Source organism: Tamandua tetradactyla, chromosome 18 (assembly GCF_023851605.1).
Source record: "Tamandua tetradactyla isolate mTamTet1 chromosome 18, mTamTet1.pri, whole genome shotgun sequence".
NCBI lineage: Eukaryota > Metazoa > Chordata > Mammalia > Pilosa > Myrmecophagidae > Tamandua > Tamandua tetradactyla.
In genome coordinates, this window is record NC_135344.1 from 76440815 (window position 1) to 76465407 (window position 24593).

The 24593-nt window shown below is 37.4% G+C and overlaps 1 protein-coding gene across 16 annotated transcripts in view; it reads right to left on the reverse strand.

The window, feature by feature from the left end:
• The window catches only part of SPIRE1 (spire type actin nucleation factor 1), a 362107-nt gene that overhangs the window by 277262 nt on the left and 60252 nt on the right, over window positions 1-24593 (reverse strand). For 5 of the 16 annotated variants that reach the window (XM_077136025.1, XM_077136031.1, XM_077136024.1 and 2 more), the window contains exon 3: window positions 2279-2392. The exons of 10 other annotated variants lie outside the window; for them this stretch is intronic. In XM_077136025.1, the coding sequence (XP_076992140.1) occupies window positions 2279-2392 (114 nt within the window). Of the gene's footprint in view, window positions 1-2278; window positions 2393-24593 lie in introns of those variants that run through there. One more of the 16 variants, XM_077136037.1, reaches the window with a different exon arrangement.

Genomic DNA, 24593 nt, shown 5'->3' on the forward strand with positions numbered 1-24593 from the left:
GTTCCACCTCCCTATCCCATATTATCCACAGCCCTTTCTAACATGAAAAAGTTAGAAGAGACATAGCCCGAATACAGTTAAAGATTGGGAGAAAGATCAAAGTAGAAGGTGGAGTTATAACACAGAAGACAGGATTTAATAAATGAGTATGACTGCTGAATCATTATACTGATATTTCTTCTAGTCTCCAGTATCTTGGAGCAGGTAGAAGTAAAAACCTAAAAATGTGGAACTGTATGTAACCCATACCAAACTCTGAAATCTGTTCTATAACTAACTGTTGTGGTGTGCTTTGAAATTTATTGCTTTTTCTGTATGTTATTTTTCAATATAAAAAAATTTCAAATAAACAAATAAGAGCTGTTGAAGATGTTACTTCAGTTAAGTGTGGTTCAGCTGAACCAGCCTGGGCTTTAATTCAAATTTCTGGCATCTTATATAAACCAAGTGAAAGTTCTTTGGAGAGAGAAACCAGAAAGTAGCCAAAAGCTGAAGTCAAGGTAACCTGAGAAGAGAAGGGAAAAGTCACCAGCATGTGCACTGCCACGTGACAGAAAAGCAAAGACCAGGGACTGCCAGCAGCCAGTCCCAGGACACCACAGTGTTCAGAGAGAAAGCATTGTCCTGCTGATGCATTGATGTGCAACTTCTCTTACCCTCAAAACCATGAACCAATAAGTCCCTGTTGTTTAAGGCAAGCTAATATACGGCATCTGTTTCAGCAGACAGGGAATGAAAGCAAAGGGGAAGCCCTGGCAGAGCCGGCAGAGCCTTTCGAGGGAGAGAATGTAGACAAGTACAGGGACCAGGGTGGTGACAGGGCTCCACCCTGCCATCTTAGACACGGCTGAAGAAGCTGGGAATGCTTTCCCTGGGGAAGAGAAGCCTCATGGTGAACATACTCTAAAGCAGCATTTACCAAACAAAATGCCTTTATCAAACAAAACTCACCCGGAGGGGTTTTGGTCTAAAGGAATAAAGCATGGAAAAGGGATCAAACTTCTAGTGGTTACAAGAGGCAGACTGAAACTATAACTGGGAGCTACAGAAGAACAAGCCAGAACTTGCTCACAGCTGATGGATGGAGCTGTCCAGGAAAGAAACTTCCTAGATAGAAGGAGACAAAAGGAACTTGCCTACATTCTGGAATGAGAATGTAAGTTTTCTTTAATTGATCATAGTGATGAATGTTAAACTATTTGATGATACGGTGAGTCACTGATTGTATATTTTGGATGAACTGTATGGTATGTGAATATATCTCAATAATTCACATTAAAATTTTTAAGAAAAGAAGGAATGAAGTCATAAGGCATGCAACTAGGTGAATGCATACTGTCTCTCGAAGACAGTAAACTGAGTGAAATAAGCCAGAAACGAAAAGACAAATATTATAATGCCTCACTATATAAGACCTAACTATAATGTGCAAACTGTGAGAACTGAATCTAAAAGCATATGTTATTGGGTGAAAGCCTATTTTAAAGGCTCCTAGACCAAGCTCTTACAGCAGTCACATCTATTCTGGAGTTGCAGTATTTATTTCTAAATTCTGAGATGCTGAGCTCTTTGTGTATAAACTGGTCATTCTACGGAACTGTGGGTATTAGTGTGGCACCTGAGACTCACAGCTAGAGTCCTGCAGCTATGAAAGTCAGCATCACCCCATAGAAACTGTTAAAAACATTGAAAAAGTGATCTGACTTCAATTAGACATATAAATGAAGCTGATCTGAGTAGGACTAAGGTAAATCAGAATAAAGAGTAAAGGATTATATTGATTGTATTTTAAAACATCAGCTTCTGCTGAGATCAAAAGAAGAGATGTTTATTTGGTGCAAAATTTATATTTTTGGTAGCATACAATCTAATTTAACTTGTATGGTCAGCTTATTCAAACACAATAATTACATGGAACCATGAATAGGGAGAGATCTTGTTGGTTTGTACTGGTTGGTGTGACGCCCTGATACATCCCACAGTAAGCTGGGCAGAAGATTAAAAAGTATTTGCAAAGTCCCCTTCAGGGACTGGGAAAAAAGGTAGAAATATTAAACTTCCTTACCTGACTGAGGAAGTCCTAATATCTCAGAAGTATTGGCAACTGTCAATATGATGGGACAGATGCTCTATCTTCAAGCTTGCCTTTATGAAACTTATTTCTGCAAAGGAGAAGCTAAACCTACTTATAATTATGCCTAAGAGTCACCCCCAGAAAACCTCTTTTGTTGCTCAGATGTGGCCTCCCTGTCTGAGCCAGCTTGGCAGATAAACTCACCACCCTCTCTGCTACATACGGCAGGACTCCAAGGGGTGTAAATCTCCCTGGCAACGTGGGACAGGACTCCTGAGGATGAGCCGGGACTCGGCATCCTGGGATTGAGATAGCCATCTTGACCAAAATGGAAAGAGAGAAATGAGACAAGATAAAGTTTCAGTGGCTGGGAGATCTCAAATAGTCAAGAGGTTATCCTGGAGGCTATTCGTATGCATTATACAGATATCCTTTTTAGTTTATGTAATTGGAGTGGCTAAAGGGAAGTACCTGAAACTGCTGAACTGTATTCCAGTAGCCTTGATTCTTGAAGACGACTGTATAACTATACAGCTTTTACAATGCAACCATGTGATTGTGAAAACTTTATGGGTGATGCTTCCTTTACCCAGGGTATGAACAGATGAACAAAAAAACAAGGACAAAAATAAATAAATAATAAGGGGAGATAAGGGGTAAAGAAAAAAAACAGGTAGACTGCAATACAAGTGGTCGATGAGAGGGAGAGGTAAGGGGTATAGGGTGTATGTTTTTTTTCTTTTTATTTTTCTGGTGTGATGCGAACGTTCTAAAAACATTCATGTTTTAGAACGATCATGGTGATGAATACACAACGATGTGATGATATCGTGAGCCACTGATTGAATATTTTGGATGAACTGTATGTGGGTAAAGATAACTCAACAAAAAAAAAGAAAAGAGAGAAAGAAAAGAAACGATAGTTAACACTCACTGAACATGTGTTGTGTGCCAAGTACAATGCCTCTATAAAGTAGGTATTATTCTTACTCTTCTTCTTCTGGTTGAGAATAAAGCATGGAGAGATTAGGTGATTTGCTCCAGTCATAAAGTCAACGTGGGTGACCATCTAAGCTTATGGAGGTCAAGGAGCAGGAAGTTATTACTATACACAAATGAACTTCAGAGAGACGGTGGGTTAGGGCAGAAAGAGCACTGGCCTGTGCTCTAGCAGACCTAAATCTGGATTCCAACTCTCCCACTGAGCAGCTCTGAGACCCTCCAGGAAAAACTTGACTTCTCTGGCCTCAGCTGCCTGGTCTGCAATAAGAATGGTTCTAACATATCTCAGCACTGATAGGGCAGCCTAAGCGACTGGATGAAAAAAAACGCTGCTCCACAGGCCCAGGAGCACATGTTAAGAGCTAACAGCATTCTGCACTTGGCAGAAACCCCTCCCAGAGTGGTTCTTGAACTCTGATACAGAGAACAGCTGATGCATGTGGATGCTTGTTAAAAATCAGAGGCCCAGGCCCCTTTCCAGGCCCCGTGCTAGTCTGCTGAGTTCAGGGACTCCACATTTTTAACAAGGCCTTAAGTGAGCCCTTTGCCCTCTAAATTTGAGAACTACTGTTCTAACAAAGGCACTGGCGATATTAGCTACTACATTTAGGTATTTAAGAGTTCTTTAAAATTGACTAACATAAAAAACACTTTAACAGCTTTCCCAATATATAATTCCCATACTATACAATTCATCCATTTAAAGTGTAAAATTCAAAATAAATTAGAATGGCAACCTAATAACAAATAATAAATAAACATATAATGGCAACCATCATTACCATCAATTTTAGAACACTTTCATTACCCCCCAAAAGAAACCCCACACCCATTAGCAGCCACTCCCCATCACCCCCTTCACATGCACACACACATTAATCTACTTTCTGTCTCTATAGATTTGCCTATTCTGGACATTTCACATAAAAGGAATCACAGAATATATGGCCTTTTGTGATTGACTTGTTTTTACTTAGCATGGTTCGATACATCCTTCAGCATGCTACAGCATGTACCATTGCTTCACTCCCCTAAATTGCCAAATAATAATCCATTGTACAATTACACCACATTTTATTCATCCATCTATCAGGTAATAGATATTTGAGTTGTTTTTAAACTTGTCTAATTGTAATAGAGAAAAAAGTAGATGAGAAAAAAATTTTACACTAATATTTTTACAGATAAATATGTGAATATGCTCACTCTTTTCACATAGTAAATCTTACTGCAATGTAGAAATATGTACTATTTATAGGTAACAGTACATTTTCAAATATTATTTACCGATATTAAAATAAACAGCTTGTCAAAATATGAATATGATTATCACCACATGTTTAATAGTGGAGACATATTTTTAAAAGCAAATCCTGTTTCTTTCTTAGCCAGCTGTTAAATTCTGATTCTGCAACCAGAAGTTATAGCTTCTGTACTGGAAAATTACCAACTTCACTTTCCACTTCACAATTGCTCTCCTTGTTTCCCTTTTTCTTGTTTTTTAACCTCCATGGACTTGCTCCAGTCTACTTCACAGACCTTATTTCTTTCTACTCCCTTTCTTACTTGTCTAGTGCTGACCTACTAATTGTCCTTACAGGGAAATCTGTCAGCTTGTGTAAGTGCTTCTGTCCAAAACTCTGGAAACCTACACTGATTTTTCCAAATTATTATTTTTTTAACTTCAGAGTTCTTTTTCTAAGCTTTCACTTTAATATTTTACACTGCTTAAATTTAAACTTCTTTTCCCACTTACGAGTTTCAAGGAACATGCCTTCCCCTCACCCTGAGCTTGACGTACTGAGGGCAGGTCTGCTAGGGTCACTACTGCATGCTCAGTACCCAGTAGAGGTCGTCTATTAACTATATATATAGTTGAGCAAAAGAGTAAATGAAAGAAATACAGTTTAAAGTAGATTTTTATAATAACAGCTAACATCTTTGAACTTACACGTACAAGGTACTGTGCTAAGCATCTTACATGCATTACCTTATTTAATTCTCATAATAGTACTATTAAATAGATATAAGTATACTATTCCCCACCCACTGCCATTCTACAAAGGAAGACCTAAGATTAAATAAAATGATTAGAAATTAAGTAAGCAACAGTGCCTGAACTCAAACCCAGGTCTGCCTCCAAAGCCCATGAATTTAACCGCTGTACAGCTCTACTTCAGACTAAGGCACAGGCAGCAGAGGTAAAGAGAGCAATAGGAGAAAAGGACGCTTGCAGGGACTACCATACCACTTCTAAGGGAGGGGGCACACTCTTTCTGTGACAGACACATGCAAATATACGCAGCACAGGACAGAAAAGGTGCAAAAATGGCCAGGACACATAAAATGTTTTCCCTCATCCCCAGATGCTACCAAAGTTGTTCTTATGTAAAACTACCTCATTCTGAGTAGTTTATACCTCATACTTTCTGAAGCCAAAAGCTTCTGTGCCAAGCTGAAAAACAAACAAAATAAGCACAACCCGAGAAGAGTCAGGGCAAGGACAGATGCTAATAACCAACTGCCAGTTATTTCTGGTCCTAATCCAGTCACAGCCACCACTCAATTCTATCTACATCAAAACAGGGAAGCAGGGAACAAAAAAAATTTTTTAAGATTAAATTACCTTTTGCTACATAGAGTGGTATAATGCAACACTGAAACGAGGTTATCAAAACAGAAACTCTTCCATTATCTGTTCACAAACCGTTTATCATCATAAAGCATATATATAGCGATAAAGAACAGAGATTTGCAATTTGTAAAGGCTTAAATATACAACAGATATACTTTAAGGACCAGTGGGATATGAGGACTTTTTAATCTTGACTCTTTTGGTAACATTTTTCCTATGTAGCAACTGAAATGCCATCTTAAAAGGCACTTCCTAACTTCTGAATGTTCCCTTTCAATGTCTCAAAGTTCCTACTCAGTACAATCTAAAAAACAGAAATTAAGTTTGCTCCACAAAAAAAGCTATAAAATATTTCCATATAAGGCCACAATGCACTATGTAAACTGAAAATACAGTACATATGTGGTTTAAGTCCTGCCGCCCATCCTATAACCCCTGAACCCGAAGGGAGAAGAATTAGCTTTAGTATTGAGGACACTCAAGAACTAGATGTGACAAGCAGGCAATGATTAAAAGGAGCCGTTCTCATAATGGGTGGGCAAGCATCCACAGGTCCCTGGGATGGGGAGGCGATGCAGGGCACCCTTTCCTGAGTCAAGGTCTCCCCACATGCTTATGTCCCTAGATGGAGCTTATGAAATGGGTTATGCGACTGCCACGATTCCTTCAGTCCTAATACAAACTCACTGGGTGAGCACTTAACCAAAATGATATCTATAACCCATCTATAACCTTTTATTATCAGATTATCATCTTTACTTTTACAGATGAAAACAGAGATTGGAAAAAAATAAAGTGTTTAGTATGGTGGTGGAGGTGGTGTTAGCAGTATGCAATTTTAAAGGAGAAGAGTCAGAGTAAACCTTAATTAGATGGCTGCATGTGAGCTATCACATCTGGTCTCCTTGTTTTAGATACCATCTAATACAAGGTGAGAGAGCAGGTATGTGAATACCTGGGGAAAGAGAGTTTCAGGCAGAAGGACCAGCCAGTGGAAAGGTCCTAAGGAGGAAGTATTCCTGGAATGTTCTGTCAACAGCTGTGAACAAGGGTGAATCCATGAAATGAAAGAGGTAAAGGAGGGTCAGATCCCACAGGACCATGCAAACCACTGGAAGGACTTTGACTTTTATGCTAAGAAAGAGTGGGAGCCAGCAAAGGGTTATGAGTACAGAAGTGACATAGGACATGACACGACTAAGAATGAATGCCTCTGGCTTTTAACTGAGACTAGAGTACAGTGGAGTAAGGGTAATAGCAAGGAGTACTGGTAAGAAGTAGACAGTTTCTGGTTACATTTTTAAAAAACCAAGAGCCCTTGGTTATGAAGAATCGAAGATGACTCCAAGGTTTCTGTGTTGATCAGAAGGAGGACTTCAAGAACAGCAGGTTTGGGGGAAGATCAGGAATTCAGTTCTAGACAGGTTAAGTTTGAGAGGCCCTAAGATATCAAAGTGGACCTCTCAGGTGGCAGTCAGTTTCAGGACTGCAGTACACTGTAAGAAAGAGGTGTGTGTAAAGCAAGGACACCAGATGAGATCACTGTCTTAAGATTCCAGAGTTCAACTACAGAGAAGAAAAGACAAAATAATTCACCAGGATTTTCCTTCTTCTGAGATAACTAAGAATTGTCAGCAATTTAAAGTCACTTAGCTGAGGACTCATTGAAAGATTTTTTACATGGCTACTAATACTAATAATCTGTTAAACCAAAGTAATATAATCACATTTTAAACAAAGCTATAATCACATTTTTCATTCACACATTTCCTTTTTTGAAAGCAAGATTCTCATTGCATATTTGATCATCAGAAAAATCAGAGGGGATTATTACTGAAAGTAAGTTTACAGATCATCTAATCCAATCCCTTTATTTTAGAGAAAGAAGGGTGAAGGTGAAGAGTGGTTAAATGACCTGCTAAACCCACATAACTACATCAGTAGTAAACTAGGCTCCAAGTCCAGTGTTCCTTCCACTGTTTACCATTTTGGTTTTTCTTAAGGAATTCTAGGTAGTCTTCTTACAAATAGGTAAAGTTTCCCAACCTTTATCTGTCTTAAACACACCTGATCAAACTACACTATCACCAGAATTAGCAATAATTCCAACTTAGGGAGAGTGCAAAATATCGGAAAAAGCTCTCTGGTGACTCTGCTACAGACCCCTCACCCCCAAGTAAGCACCATGTTCAAGTGGGAATCACTGCTGTAAGGAAGTATTAAGACAAACATGGAAAAGAAAGGGCGATTTTGATTTAATGGCAACACCAACGGCTGTGGAGAATTAATTTCTTCTATTCTCTAAACCTAATCAAGAGTTTTAATTTTATAATATTATTCTTAGTTCTCTAATCCCTGACCAAGTACTTGTTGCCTGGTCTTCTTGTTACCTGATCAAAGCCCATTTATTATGAGCCACTGGCTACAAAAAAATGAAGGCTTTAATTTAATTCTATGATTTTAAATATATTTAAAACATAGTTACAAGGCTCTCATCAAAGTTAATACCTAAATATTACTCAAGAAAGGCTTGAAATAGAAATAAAAAATATAATCTATTTACTGTAATTTACTTAGAAAACAAATTCTCTACTTAGAAAATTTAACATTTGCACAGATGTACATTATCACTTAATAACTACAATAAAGACTGATATACTAAGAAGCTTAAACAAATCATTTGATAATGCATAAACATTTACTAAGAATTAGGATTTATTAATATGAAATAACAGTTTTAACACCTTTTATATATATAAATAACTTTACAAATAAAAGATAGTATTATAATTTAATATGCTTATCTGATAATAAAAAATATTGACTTGCACACTGTATACTATGGATGGACTAAATGTGTATGGAAATTTCTCAATGAAAATATATTTTTTAAATATATCAGCTTGTTAAAGATCACCACTTAATGATCCCCGTTGGAAACTGGGCCATGTTTTATGCATTCATCAATTCACAGAATATTTGTAAGTATTTACTACATGCCCAGGACTGTGCTTGGGACTAGGAAATACAACAAGGAACAAGACATAGTCCCTTTCCTCAAGTTTATGGTCTAGTGGGAGACACACTTAAGAAAGCATGCAACTTAAGTAAACAGTATTAGTGTTTCTATAGAAGTAAGTACAAAATTTGGAGGGACAACTTAGTGCAGTCAGGGAAGACTTTCAAGAAAAACAGATTGTCTAAACTTAGGCTGAAAAATGTGCATAAGCTAGGCAAAGAGTGGTGAGAAGCATATTATAAACAGAGGAAACATCATTGCAAATGTCTGGGAATGGAAGAGAAGATGAGAGTTTCAAAACCTAGAAGTGGATCAGTGGATCAATTCTACCAAAATACAGAATGGGAGGGTAAAAGGAATGAAGTCAAAGAAGTGCATACGATCACATTAATACTGCTGAACAGCAGTTAAGTAAATAACTAAGCAGATAACCTAAACGTTGAGTAATGGGGTATTAGTTAAATAAATTATACTATACCCATTCAATAGAATACTATGCAACCATAAAAACAAATGCTGAAATACATTTTGTAACACGGAAACTGTTCATAAAAAACAAACATTTACTGGGTATCTATTATGCACTGAGCTAATTAGGTGAAGAAATTAGGTTACAAACCAGTATGTTTGCATGTGATATAATTCTTATGAGAAACATGTACATGCACATAAGAAAAAAAGATACGATGAATACAAAATACTACAAGCTATTATTGCTAGGGGATAAGGTTGCTGGTGATTTTCCCTTGGCTTTATTTTCTACCCTTTTCTCCTTCTTATAAAAGCTCTTATAAACAAACCAAAGTATGTCAGAACCTTTTTCAAAGGGGTGAGTGTTATGCAAAGTAAACTATACACGTGACATCCATTAGTATCTGGAAAATGATGGGACATACAAAGCTGTACCTGGGTTCTGTAAACAACCTTTACTGAGTACCTATTTTGTTCCAGGTATCAAAGTGGGGGATGCCCCCTTCTGGCATTTTAGTAGCTGCTCATATCTGCATCCTGGACTTCAGTGAGTCACATTTATCCCACATGAGCTTGACCTATTTACTACAAAAGAGGGGGAGAGACTTTTTTGGGGTAGATACTACACCAATTATACAAATTAGGTTTACAATGCAGTATTGATGTAGTCAGCCTGCTCTACAAGTAGCCAATTGTAGCAACTACACAATAACTAAACCAAGAGATCTTTTATCAGATGGTCTCCTCCTGTTCTTTGGGGCTCTGGGTTGTTAAGGGCAGATATGTGATCAGGTCTGGCTGTAATATGAACAGACAGTTTTCAAGTAAAGCCAAATAGCTAGGAAAGAGGAAGCCCTATATTATCCATCTTATAGTGGAAGAAAACAAAAGTGAAGGGCAAAATAAAACCAGGAAAGAAGACTAGAGTCTGCCTTTGTTTCATCCATTAAATAAACCAGAACAATAATTTTTCTTCTTTCTTCTTAAAAACTTGTCAGCTGGGTCCCACCCTGATGAAGATGGTGGAGTGAGAACCTTCAGGGTTCTGTTGCCCCACAGAAACTTTGAACAACCAGAAAGAACCAACAGAAACATCTTTCTCAAAGCTTTGTTAAAGGACAGCAGAACAAGGTGAGGACCGAATCAAGAAAAAAACAACAGGATCTCCTGGTGCCATGGCGGGCCCCTCTCCGGCTCCTCAGGCTGGGGGTAAAGCCAGCCTGAAGCCCCGGTGCAAACAGAGCAGGGTAATCCTCTCTCACACACTGGGAGCGTGTACATCTGGCTCAATCTGTCTGGGGACGCCTTTGGGGACTTGCTGTCCCAGAAACTGCCCTATGTGCAGAAGGTGGCAGGCAGAGCTCTCTCACAGAATGCTGTGAGAGAGCAGGAGACTTGTGCTACCTGGAACAAAGAATCGCTGGCTACGGGACATACAGTGGCCTGGACCCTGAGAAAACTGTGTGCCAAGGAAGAGGAGATGGTTCTATCCATGCAAATGGGAGAATTCCCAAAACCATGTGCACATGCCCAGAATGGATCGGGTAACCCCTATGCTATGGCCTAGAGCTATTCTCTAAACTCAGTTTATGGATAAAACCTGAAGGATTGACATACACAGGTCAATATGCAAACACTGGGAAAGGTATTTTCTTTTTATTCTCCTCTTGTTTCTTTTTTTTTTTTTTGGTTAGTAAGTAGCATTCAAGAAAAGCTCTCTCATAACACCAGCTGGATACTAGCTTAAGGAACAAATGTCTCAGAGTCTAAATTCCAGCATAACACATTAAAATATCAGAATGTCCAGGTTTCAAAAAACATTACAAAAGAAACAAGAAGTGATGGCACACGCAAAAGAGAAGATTAAAGCATTAGAAACCATCAATGAGGAGCACCATACACGGACAATAAAAAAATAATTAACACATTAAATGTGTTCAAAGAGGTGAAGGAAAACATGGACAAAGAACTAAAGGAAATCAGGAAAACGACAAATGAACACCAAGAGAATATCAACAGAGAAAGAGAAATCATGAACAGGAACCAAAAAGAGGTGAAAACCACAGTAAGAGAAATTTAAAATTCCCCAGAGGGGTTCAACAGCAGATTAGAGCTGGCAGAAGAATTAGTTAACCTGAAGATAAGACAACTGAAATCATTTGGTCTGAGGAGCAGAAAGAATGAAGAAAAGTAAACAGAGCCTGAGGAAACTGTGGGAGTCCCAGAAGGAAAAGAGAGAGAAAGGGCAGAGGAAATACTCAAAGAAAAAATGTCTGAAAGCTTCCCAAATTTAACAAAAAACATGAATATACATATCCAAAAGGCTCAATGACCTTCCCAAATGGTAAGCAGAAATAGAACCACAGGATATTATGATCAAACTGTCAAATGCCAAAGACTGAGAATTCTGAAAATCAGAAGAGAGAAGAAACATGTCATACAAAAAGGAGCCAAAATAAAATTAAGTGCTGAATTCTCATTGGAAACCATGAAGGCAACAAAGCAGAAGGAAGACATACTTAAAATGCTGAAGGGGAAAATTACCATCCAAGAACTCTATACCCAGCAAACCTGCAAAAGTGTTTTACATATAAACAAAAGTTCTGGGACTTAGTCACCACTAGACTGGCCCTACAAGAAATATTAAAAGGAATTCTACAGGTTGAAAAGAAAGTATACTAGATAACCGTCTAAAACCACATGAATAAAGAGAGCTCTCCAGTGAAGATAACGACATGGGTAGATATAAAGACCTGTACTACTAAACTTTTTATTTGTAATGCCACTTTTTTACTTCCTACAGGATCTAAAAAGTAATTGCATGAAATGTAATGAGAAATCCATGGTTTTAGACTTACCATGTGTAAATATGGAATATACAACCAAAAACAACATAAAAATTGGGGAATGGAGGGGTATAGAAACATAGATTATATGTTGTATTGAAGTTAAGTTCATATTAAAGCAAACAGGAAAGTTACAGATTTGGAAGGTTAAATTTAAGTCCCATGGCAAACACAAAGAAAATATCAAAGAATATGCAAATTCATAGGTACAGAAATTAGAACACAGGTTCTCAGGGGCATGTGGTAGAGGCAATGGATGACTGATGCACAATAGGTGTAAGGTGTCTATTTGGGAAGAAGGGAAAGTTCTAGTAGTTGCTGTGGTGAGTGAGAGCACTGCTACTTTGTGAATGTGATTAATTCCATTCAATGGTATACTCAGAAGGGGGTGAGGTGGAAAGGTTTACGTTATATATATATGTTTCCACAATAAAAAAAGAAAAATAAAGAGACAATGACAATTAAAGTCAAAACTGGTAAAAAAAAAAAAAAACAGGACCCATCTATATGCTGTCTACAGATGCATTTTAGACACAGGGACAAACATAGGTTGAAAGTGAAAGGTTGGGAAAAGATATTTCATGCAAACAACAATCAGAAAAGAGCAGGAGTAGCTATACTAATATCCAACAAATTAGACATTAAATGTAAAATAATTAAAAGAGACAAAGAAGGACACTATGCATTAATAAAAGGAACAATTCAACAAGAAGACATAACAATCATAAATATTTATGCAGTCAGAGTACTCCAAAACACATGAGGCAAACACCAAAAACACTGAAAAGACAAATAGACACAACTACAATGACAGCTGGAGACTTCAAGTCCCCACTCTCATCCATGGACAGAACATCTAGACAGAGGATCAATGAAGAAACAGAAAACTGAATAACACAAAAAATGAATTAGACTTAACAGATATTTATAGAACATTATACCTCACAACAACAGGATACACATTTTTCTCAAGTGCTCATGGATCATTCTCAAGGACAGACCAGATGCTGGTCACAAAGCGACTCTCAATAAAATTAAAAAGATTGAAATCATACAAATCACTTTTCGGATCGTAAAGAAATGAAATGAAAATCAATAACAGGCAGAGAGCCAGAAAATTCACAAATATATAGAGGCTCAACAACACACTCTTAAACAACCAGTGGGTCAAGGAAGAAATTACAAGAAAAATCAGTAAATATCTCAAGATCAGGAACAAGACAAGGATGTCCACTATCACCACTGTTATGCAACATTGTGTTGGAAGTTCTAGCCAGAGCAATTAGACAAGAAAAAGAAATATAAGGCATCAAAATTGGAAAGGAAGAAGTAAAACTCTCACTGTTTGCAGATGATATGATACTATATGTCAAAAACCCAAAAAATCCACAACAAAACTACTAGAGCTAATAAACTCGTATAACAAATTTGGCAGGTTACAAGATCAACACTCAAAAATCTGTAGTATTTCTATGCACTAGTAATGAACAATCTGAGGGGGAAATCATGAAAAAGTTCCATTTACAATTGCAACCAAAAGAATAAAATATTTAGAAATAAATTTAACTAAAGAGATAAAAGACCTATAAAAAGAAAACAAGAAATTGCTAAAAGAAATTACAGAAGACCTAAATAAATGGAAGAGCATACCATGTTCATGGATTGGAAGACGAAATAGAGTTAAAATGTGCATGCTACTTAAATTTATGTATAGATTTATAGATTCAATGCAATACCAATCAAAATCCTAAAAATTTACTTTGCAGACATAGAAAATCTGATAACCAAATTCATCTGAAAGGGTAAGGTGCCTCGAATAGCTAAAAATATCCTGAGAAAGAAAAATGAAGTCAGAAGTCTCACACTACATGAATTAAAGGCATATTACAAAGCTATAGTGGTCAAAACAGCATGGTACTGGCATAAAGATAGATATACTGACCAATGGAATCAAATAGAGTGTTCAGATATAGACCCTCTCATCTATGGACAACTGATCTTTAATAAGGCAGTTAAACCAACTCACCTGGGACAGAACAGTCTCTTCAATAAATGGTGCCTAGAGAACTGGATATCCACGTGCAAAAGAATGAAAGAGGATCCATATCTCTCACACCCTAAACAAAAATTAACTCAAAATGGATCAAATATCTAAACATTAGATCTAAGACCATAAAACTTTTAGAAGAAAATGTATGGAAACATCTTATAAAACTTATAATAGGAGGTGATTTCCTAAATCTTACACACAAAGCACAAGCACTGAAAAAAGAAATAGATAAATGGGAACTCCTCAAAATTAAACACGTTTGTGCATCAAAGAACTTTGTCAAGAAGATAAAAAGACAGCCTACACAGTGGGAGGCAATATTTGTAAACGACATATCAGATAAGGGTCTAGTATCCAGAATATATAAAGAGATTGCTCAACTTAACAACAAAAAGACAGACAACCCAATTACAAAATGGGCAAAAGACATGAACAGACACTTTTCAGAAGACAGGAAATACAAATGGCTAAACGGCACATGAAAAGATGCACAACTTCACTGGCTATTAGGGAAATGCAAATCAAAACCACAATGAGATATCACCTCACACCCACCAGAATAGCCATTATCAATAAAACAGAAAAGCACATTTGTTGGAGAGGATATGGAGAAACAGTTACCTTTATCTACCGTTGGTAGAATGTCAAATGGTACAACTGCTGTGGAAGGCAGTTTGGTGATTCCTAAGGAACCTAAGTATAGAATTGCTATATGATCCGGTAATACCACTGCTAGGTATCTATTCAGAGGACATGAGGGTAAGGACACAAATGGACATTTTCACACCAATGTTTATAGCAGCATTATTTACAACTGCCAAGAAATAGAAACAGCCCAAATGTCTAGACGAGTGGCTAAACAAGCTGTGGTATATATATACAAGGGAATACTAGGCAGCTGTAAGACAGAATACAGCCATGAAGCATGTAACAACATGGACGGACCTTGAGGAGATTATGCTAAGTGAGAATAGCCAGAAACAAAAGGACAAATACTTTATGGTCTCATTGATACAAACTAACATTAGTGAATGAAGTTGGAAAACTTCAGTTAAGAACAGAGGTCACCAGGAGACAGAAATAGGGTAGATATTGGTAACTGTAGGTGACGGGATACAGACTGTGCAACAGGATTGATTGCAAAAATTCTGAAATGGATAGCACAATACTAAAGCACAATAATGTAAGTACACTGATTGAAGCTGAACGTGAGAATGACAGAAGGAGGAGACCTGGAGGCACATATATGAAATCAGAAGGAGAGACAGATGATAAAGACTGAGATGGCATAATCTAGGAATGCCTAGAGTGTACAATGATAGTGACTAAATGGACAAATTTTAAAATGTTTTTATATGAGGAAGAACAAAGGAATGTCAATATTGAGGGTACGGAAAATAGATACCCATTCATATTTTAAAACTTCAACTTCTATATTAGACTAAAGCAAAAAATGTTTATTTGGTACAAAATTTATATTTTGCTTAGCACATTTCCTAATTTAACTTCTATGGACAGATTGATTGAACACCGTAAGTACATGGAATCTTGAATAGGTCATGAGATTTTGTTTGTCCAATGTGATGCCCCTATAAATCCCAGAGTGATCTGAACAACAGTAAATAAGGAAGTATTTGCAAAGTCCCCTTAGCGGCAAAAAAGGGGGAAAATTCAACTTTCCCATTTGGAGAATTCCTGATATTCTTGCAAGCAGTGGAGACAACCAAAACAATAGGCTGAGCCCCCAATCTTGAGGTTTGTTGATATGAAACTCATGCCCGCAAAGGATAGGGTAAGCCTACTTAAAATTAGGCCTAAGAGTCACTCCCAGACAACCTCTTTTGTAGCTCAGATGTGGCCTATCTCTCTCTCAGCCAATACGGCAAGTAAACTCACTACCCTCCCCCTCTCCACATGGGACATGACTCCTAGAGGTGTAAACGTCCCTGGAAACGTGGGACAGAAATCCTAGAATGAGCTGAGACTTAGCATCAAGGGATTGAAAAAACTTCTCAACCAAAAGGGAGAAGAGAAAAATGAGACAAAAAAAGTGTCAGTGGCTGAGAGATTTCAAACAAAGTTGAGAGATTATCCTGGAGGCTATTCTTACGCATTATAGAGATATCCCCTTTTTAGCTTAAGGTGTATTAGAGAGGCTAGAGGGAAGTACCTGAAACTGTATAGCTGTGTTCCAGTAGTCATGTTTCTTGAAGATTAATGCATAATGATATAGCTTTTGCAATATGACTATGTGATTGTGAAAACCTTGTGTCTGATGCTCCTTTTATTTATGGTATGGACAGTTGAGCAAAAAATATGGATTAAAAATAAATAAACAATAGTGGGAACAAATGTTGAAATATATTGGGTAGATGGAAACACGAGTGGTCAATGAGAGGGAAGGGTAGCGGGTATAGTATTTATGAGTTTTTTCTTTTTGTTTCTTTTTCTGGAGTGATGCAAAGATTAAAAAAAAAATGATCATGGTGATGAATACACTACTATGTGATGATATTGGGAGACACTGATTGTACACCAAGTATGGAACGTTTATATGTTAAGAAAGTTTGTGTTGTATGTTGTTTTGATTTGTCTATAAAAATAAAAATAAAAAAGGCAATACATGATCCGACAGGATCTAACATGGGAGGAGAGTAGACTCAAAAGGACATTTTTGGGATACAGAATGCAAGCTTTATAGGAATGTTAAATTTCTTTAAATTGACAACTGTTCTTAAAGTAGTTACATAAGTGAATATCCTTGTTTTTAGGAAATGTACATGGCAGTATTAAGTATCCAAAGAGCACAATATATACAACCTAGATTCAAGTGTTCAGAAAATGGATTGATAAATAGAGAGACAGAGAGAGGAACTGATAGACTGATGGAGAGTTGGAAGAACATTATGGCAAATGTGGCAAAAATCATAAAATGGTGGATCTGGTGTTCGCTGTATGGAGTTTGTAATTATTTTTATAACTGGCCAGTAAGTTTTAAAGCATTTCAAAAGAAACATTTAAAATTTTTAAAAAAGACCCTCATCAATTCTTGAAATGCTTATGTTAATTGTCTACACTTATTTTCCCTTTTTCATTTCACCATACTACATTCAATTTTCTTTTAACTGTGGTGGGAACAATTAAATATAAAATATCAACCTTGAGTATTTAAAACTTTTATTATGCAGAAACTTAAGAAAAAGCATTTTCCTTCAAAGTTAAAAGAGGAATAGTAAAATACTGTGCCAGAGTAAGCCACAGAAGCTACTGTGCTTCAAGTAATTACTGTGCCAGATCCTCCCTGTGAAACCTCCTGAGAAGGAGAAATCTGCAGCTCAGTGAAAGTCCTGATTGTGGCATTGGATCTAGTTAAAACTAATGCTTGTTCACATGTGTTTAATCTTAATATTTAAAATAACTATATTGGACTTCCGGGAAGATGGACAAATAGAGTAGCTCAAGATTAGCCCTGCTCCATGGGAAAGTTAGAGAAGGGACAGGAGAGACTTAAAGCCTTCCCCCTAAGATCAGGAATAAGACAAGGATGCCCACTGTCACCACTATTATTCAAAATTTGCTAGAAATTCTACCTAGAGTAATCAGGCAGGACAAAGAAATAAAAGGCATCCAAACTGGAAAGGAAGAAGTAAAACTCTCATCATTTACAGATGATACACTATACTTGGAAGATCCTGAGAAATCGACAACAAAGTTACCTGAGCTAATAAAAAAATTCAGCAAGGTTGTGGGATGTAAAATTAATATGCAAAAATCAATAAGATCTCAAAATCAGAAAGAAAGAAGATGATAAAGATTGAGATGGTATAATCTAGGAACGCCTAGAGTGTAGAATAATAGTTACTAAATGTACAAATTTTAAAAATGTTTGTGCATGATGAAGAACAAAGGAATGTCATTACTGCAGGGTGCTGAAAATAGATGGTAATTAATATTTTAAAATTTCAACTTATGTGTGAGACTAAAGCAAAAAATGTTTATTTGGTACAAAATTTATATTTTGACTAGTGCATTTCCTAATATAACTTATGTAGATAGCTTGATTGAACACCATAAGTACTTGGAATCTTGGGTAGGACATGAGATTACATTGGTTTGTCCGGAGTGATGCCCCGATGAATCCCAGAGTGATTTGATCAGTGACTGGAAAAGTATTTGCAAAGTCCCCTTCAGGGAATAGTGAGAACAGGAAGAAATTTAACTTCCCCAAGTTGAATTCTTGATATTCTCAAAAGCAGTGTGGATGGCCAAGGCTATAGGCTGAGCCCCCAATCTTGGGGTTTGTTCATATGAAACTAACCCCACAAAGGATAGGTCAAGTCTACTTAAAATTTAGGCCTAAGAGTTACCCCCAAGAGAACCTCTTTTGTTGCTCAGATGTGGACTCTCTCTCCAGCCAACACAACAAGCAGACTCACCACCCTCCCACTGTCTCTGTGGGACATGACTCCCAGGGGTGTGGACCTTCCTGGCAACATGGGGCAGAAATCCTGGAATGGGCTGAGACTCAGCATCAAGGGATTGAGAAAAACCCTAGAATGAGCTGAGACTCAGCATCAAGGGATTGAGAAAACCTTCTCGACCAAAAGGGAGAAGAATGAAATGAGACAAAGTGTCAATGGCTGAGAGATTCCAAACAGAGTCAAGAGGTTATCCTGGAGGTTATTCTTACACATTAAGTAGATATTACCTTGTTATTCAAGATGTAATGGAGAGGCTGGAGGGAACTGCCTGAAAATGTAGAGCTATGTTCCAGTAGCCATGTTTCTTGATGATGATTGAATAATGATATAGCTTTCATAATGTGACTGTGTGATTGTGAAAACCTTGTGTCTGATGCTCCTTTTATCTACCTTGTCAACAGACGAGTAGAACATATGGAATAAAAATAAATAATAGGGGGGAAAATGTTAAAATAAATTTAGTTTGAAATGGTAGCGATCAATGAAAGTGAGGGGTAAGGAGTATGGTATGTATAATCTTTTTTTTTCTGTTTTCGTTTTATTTTTTTTCTGCTGTCTTTTTATTTTTTTCCGAATTGATGCAAATGTTCTAAGAAATGAAGGATATGCAACTATGTGATGATATTGAGAATTACTGATTATATATGTAGAACAGAATGATCATATGTTAATGTTTTTGTTTGTTGTTAATTTTTTAAATAAATAAATAAAAATATTTAATAATAATAAAATAATAATATTTTATTATTAATAAAAATCAATAATATTTCTATACACAAGCAATGACCTAGCTGAGGTGTCAGTTAAGGAAAAAATTCCATTCAAAATAGCAACAAAAAGAATCAAATACTTAGGAATGAACTTAACTAGGGATGTAAAGGACTTGTACATGGAAAACTACTTAACATTCCTAAAAGAAATCAAAGGTGATCTAAGTAGGTGGAAAGACATTCCTTGCTCATGGATAGGAAGGCTAAATATAGTTAAGATGTCAATTCTCCCCAAACTGATCGTTAGATTCAACACAGTACCAATCAAAATTCCAACAACCTACAATGAAGATTTTGAAAAGCTAATTACCAAATTCATCTGGAGGGGAAAGAGATACCAAAGAGCTAAAAGCATCCTAAAAAAGAATGAAGTGGGAGGATTAACACTCCCTGACTTTAAAGCCTATTATAAAGCCACAGTGGTCAAAACAGCATGGTACTGGCACAAAGACAGAAGCATTGACCAATGGAATCAAATCAAGAGTGCAGAAATAGACCACCCAATCTATGGTCAACTGATTTTTGACAGGACCCTCAAATCCTCTGAACTGGGACAAAATAGTCTTTTCAATAACTGGGCATGGAAGAACCGGATATCAATAACCAAGAGAATGAAAAAGGATTCCTATCTTATACCCTACACAAAAATTACCTCACAGTAGATCAAACACCTAAACATAAGAACCAATACCATAAATCTTCTAGAAGAAAATGTAGGGAAACATCTTCAAGACCTAGTAATAAGGAGGTAGCTTCCTAAACTTTATACCCAAAGCACAAGCAACAAAAGAAAAAACAGGTAAATGGGAACTCCTCAAAATCAAATCCTTCTGCACTTAAAAAGACTTTGTCAAAAAGGTGAAGAGGCAGCCAACTCAATGGGACAAAATATTTGGAAATCATATATCAGGCAAAGGTTTGATTTCCTGCATATACAAAGAGATTATACAGCTCAACAACAATAGAACAAACAACCCAATTACAAAATGGGCTAAAGATATGAATAGGCATTTTTCTGAAGATCAAATTCAGATGGCTCAAAAGCACATGAAGAGATGCTCATTTTCACTGGTTATAAGGGAAATGTGGATCAAGGCTACAATAAGATAACATCTCATACCTATAATGGCTGCTATTAAACAAACAGAAAACTATAAATGTTGGAGAGGATACACATATGTACTGCAGGTGGGAATGTACAATGGTACAGCCACTATGGAAGACTGTTTGGCACTTCCTTAGGAAACTAAATATCAAGTTGCCCTATGACCCAGCAATAGCACTACTTGGTATATACCCAGAAGAACTGAAAGCAACGACACAAACAGACATTTGCACACCAATGTTCACGGCAGCATTATTCACAATTACCAAAAGACGGAAACAAACCAAATGCCCAACAACAAATGAGTGGATCAACAAAATGTGGTATATACATACAATGGAATATTATGCAGCAGTAAGACAAAATGACCTCCTGAAGCACATGACAGGATGGATGAGCCTTGAGGACATAATGCTGAGTGAAATTAGCCAGGCACAAAAGGGCAGATACTGTATAATTCCACTTTTATGACCAACATAAAGGTATAATCAGAGGCTTCTAATACAGAATATAGGGGACTTAGAGATATATAAAAGTCAAAGATGGGTGATTGGTTACCTAATGAAGTTGAACTCCAATGTAAGGGAATAGATAGGATTGAAGGTGGTTCTCTACTGGGATATAGTATTAATATACTGAAGGTGAACAAGATTGAAAGGGGTTGTATAGACCTATGTGTCCCACTGATTAACACTAGAAATATGAATTACTTCTTCCAAGAGTTACTTCAAAGATATGATCCTTGTACAAAGGGTATTATGTCCAGGGTACAGGGGAAAACTGCTATTGCATGCTATAAGCTGTGCTCAAAAGGTAACCATCAGCACTACCACAGCAACAGCAGAGGTAAATAATGTGGGGAGGGACAAGAGTTAAGAGGAGGTTTAGATTTCCTACTTGGTGAGGGTGTGTTTATTGGTTTTCTTTTTCTTGGGAACAATGAAATTATCTCAAATTGAGAATGTTGGTAGACTGTGGCTTTGGGCCCTCTACATGATGCCTGATGAATGCAGGTGGCTGAAGGATACACTGATTGAGAAGTAGAATGGCAAACGATGGTGTATACTTATGAACAATAAGGAAAGAAGTCATGAGGCACACAACAATGTGAATGAACATGTGGGGCATCTGGTGGGACAAAATAAGCCAGGAACAAAAGGACAAGAATGGTGTGGTCACCTTTAGAAAATGCTTATAAGAAAACAGGGGCCTAGATTGTAAGCTTTTAGAACAGACACATTAAGTCCGGAGTGGGGATTTTTACTTCTGGATTTTGAGAGGCTGTTTTATATATATAACCTGATATTTAGAGATAAGAATGAAGCCAAACAGGTTGGGGCTAAAGTAATTCAGAACATAGGGGTAAGGAAGACAGTGTCTATATTTTAGAACCACACATACTCTTTGAGATCAATGGAAGAAAGGTTTATTTGGTCTGAAACTGAAATTTTCTGTAATATATAATCAATTCAACTTATCTGTATAGCTCATTTGAACAAATGAAACACAGGGAGCACAGACTAAAAAAGAGGTCATCTAATCCTCTATAGATTACTGTAATGCCTGGATACATCCTAGAGTATATTAAGCAAACAACCAAAAAGTATTGACAAAGTCCCATGAGGGATAGGAGAAAGAACATGGAATTATTAAGACTTACCATCAGGGAATCCTCTGACACTGTGTCAAACTTTTGGGACACCCAGCTCAATAGGCCATGCCCTTGATCATGAGGCTTACTCTTGTAAAGTTTATATAGGTAGCAGAGAAGCTTAAACTACCCACAGGCATGCCTAAGAGTTACTTCTGGAGGACCTCTTTTGTTGCTCAGATGTGGCCTCAGTCTCTCTAATTCCAACTAGGCAAGTGAAATCACTGCCCTCCCCCGCTACATGGGCCATGACATCCAGGGGTGAAAGTCTCCCTAGCAACGTGGGAGATGATTCCCAGGGATGATTCCAGACCTGGAACCATGGTGTCAATAATTCCATCCTGACCAAATGGGGAAAAAGGAGTGTAATTAATAAAGTATCAGTGGCAGAGAGAGTTCAAACAGTGTCAAGAGGCTACTCAGGAGGCTGCTCTTATGCAAACTTCAGTTAGATCTTGCTACCTATCATAACCTGCCAACCCCCAACCAGGACATTGCAGCCAATCCTAAAGAACACCTAGGGCAATATATAAGATTCCACAAGGGTTCTATGCACTAGAGGAACTTTTCAGGAACCTACAACCTCCAGATGGGTCCCTAGTCCTGAAACCTAACCCAGCCTCTCCAGAATATCAGATAGTTACACCTTCCTACTGCATATCAGTGACAGATGCTTCCAATATGAAAAATTTAGAATTGCCATAGCCCAGACACTCCTAAAGAGAGGGATGGAAAGATCAAAGGTGATGGTGGAATCATATAGAGGAGACAGGATTTAACAAATGAATATGAATGCTGAATCATTAAATTGGTATCTCTTTTAGTTTCCAGTATTTTAGAGCAGCTAGAAGTAGAATTGCAATCCATGTCAAACTTTGAAACATGTTCTGCAAGTAATTGTGGTGCTGTGCTTTGAAATTTATTGCTTTTTTGTATATATGTTATTTTTCACAAAAAAAAGAGGGAAAAAAGTCAACTGTGATGATAAAAAGGTATTTAAACCTTCCAGCCTCCTATATTCTGGAGCAGCTAGAAGGAAAAATGTGAGAGGATCATATGGCAGCCTATGACAAACTCTGGGATCTGTCCTGTAACTACTTCTTGAAGAGTGCTTTGAAAACTATTGCTTTCTTTACTTCTCTGCTTTGTATATATGCTATACCAAACAATGAAAAAAGTCAAGAATTTAAAAAAATGATTCCATCAACTCAAGAAACAGAATTAGGAGATATAACTTTTGTAATTTACTTTATAACAATGTTTTCTATGTTCCTTACAAAGATAGAGGTGGCTGTAAGAAGTTGATACCCACAGCTGTATACTGCTTCTGGCCTTTTAGCACTTGTCCCAATTCCTTCTCCACCCATAAGCATGAGTGGCCCTCTCAACAAGTCTGTCTAACCACCACTACCCTATTACTTTAATTCTAGCCAATAAATCTCTTGACAAATGCCTTCCTGTCCTTCTCCCTTTACTCCTTTATATAATCACAGCACCCCATTTTCATCATTCCTGTACCTTAAAAAACCTCTATTCATTAGTTCTTTTTTGCAGCTTCTCTCTAGTGTATGTCTGTACCCTCTCCCCTTTCTCTCTCTCTCTCACACACACACAGTTACTCTAGACAATCTGGCTTACTTACCAGCCCAAATTTGAAGACAGCCTACCACACTGGCCATCCCAATTTTCCAGACTGCAGGAGCTTGGGCACAGACTAAGACCTTACAGCCAATGCAGCAGAACAAGTCTGAAGGAGAAAACTGACAGGTCTGCAACACCAACAGGTCAGGCCTAAGTCACAGGTAAGAGGAGCCTCTGGTGGAATCAGGGAAATCTAGTACTATTTAACTCACTACGGAAAGACACTGAAGACTTATCCAAATAGGCATGAATCAGAACAGACTTCCTATGGCTAACAGGTACCAAAAACTAAAGAAACTGTATTCCATCTCTGTATTTCTGTACCTGGCACAATTAATGTTTGTTAAACATTAAACATTTGTCAAATGAATGGGTTTATCTCCGGGTCCTCCAAATAGTTCAACTGCTTAAAAGGAATGTTTGGCAAGAAGAAAAGGAAAATCTGCACAGTAATAATTTGCTGAAAATTAAATACTAACAACTTCCACAAATGCTGAGTAGATGTGGTTGCCACTGTTTTTTTAGAGCTATCCAAATGTCTGAAATGGCTTCTTAATTTATTTGCTCCATTTTCTAGAGGGCATACATAATTAAATATGCAGGCTGGAGGAAGACAAGAATAGTGGAGAATGGTATATATGACCACATGACCGCATAGTTTCATGTGTGGGCCTCCTTCGCTGCCCCAGCTCGCTCCCATCCCACTCAATGGAAATATGGGACGGGAGAAAATCAGAGAGATGAGGGGGCAGAGAGGGCTTGGACTGTACTCACTAAGTGGTACATCTGCAGATGTGGGAGGGACTTCACATACTTAGGATTTTTATACAAGAGACTCACTTGAGTCA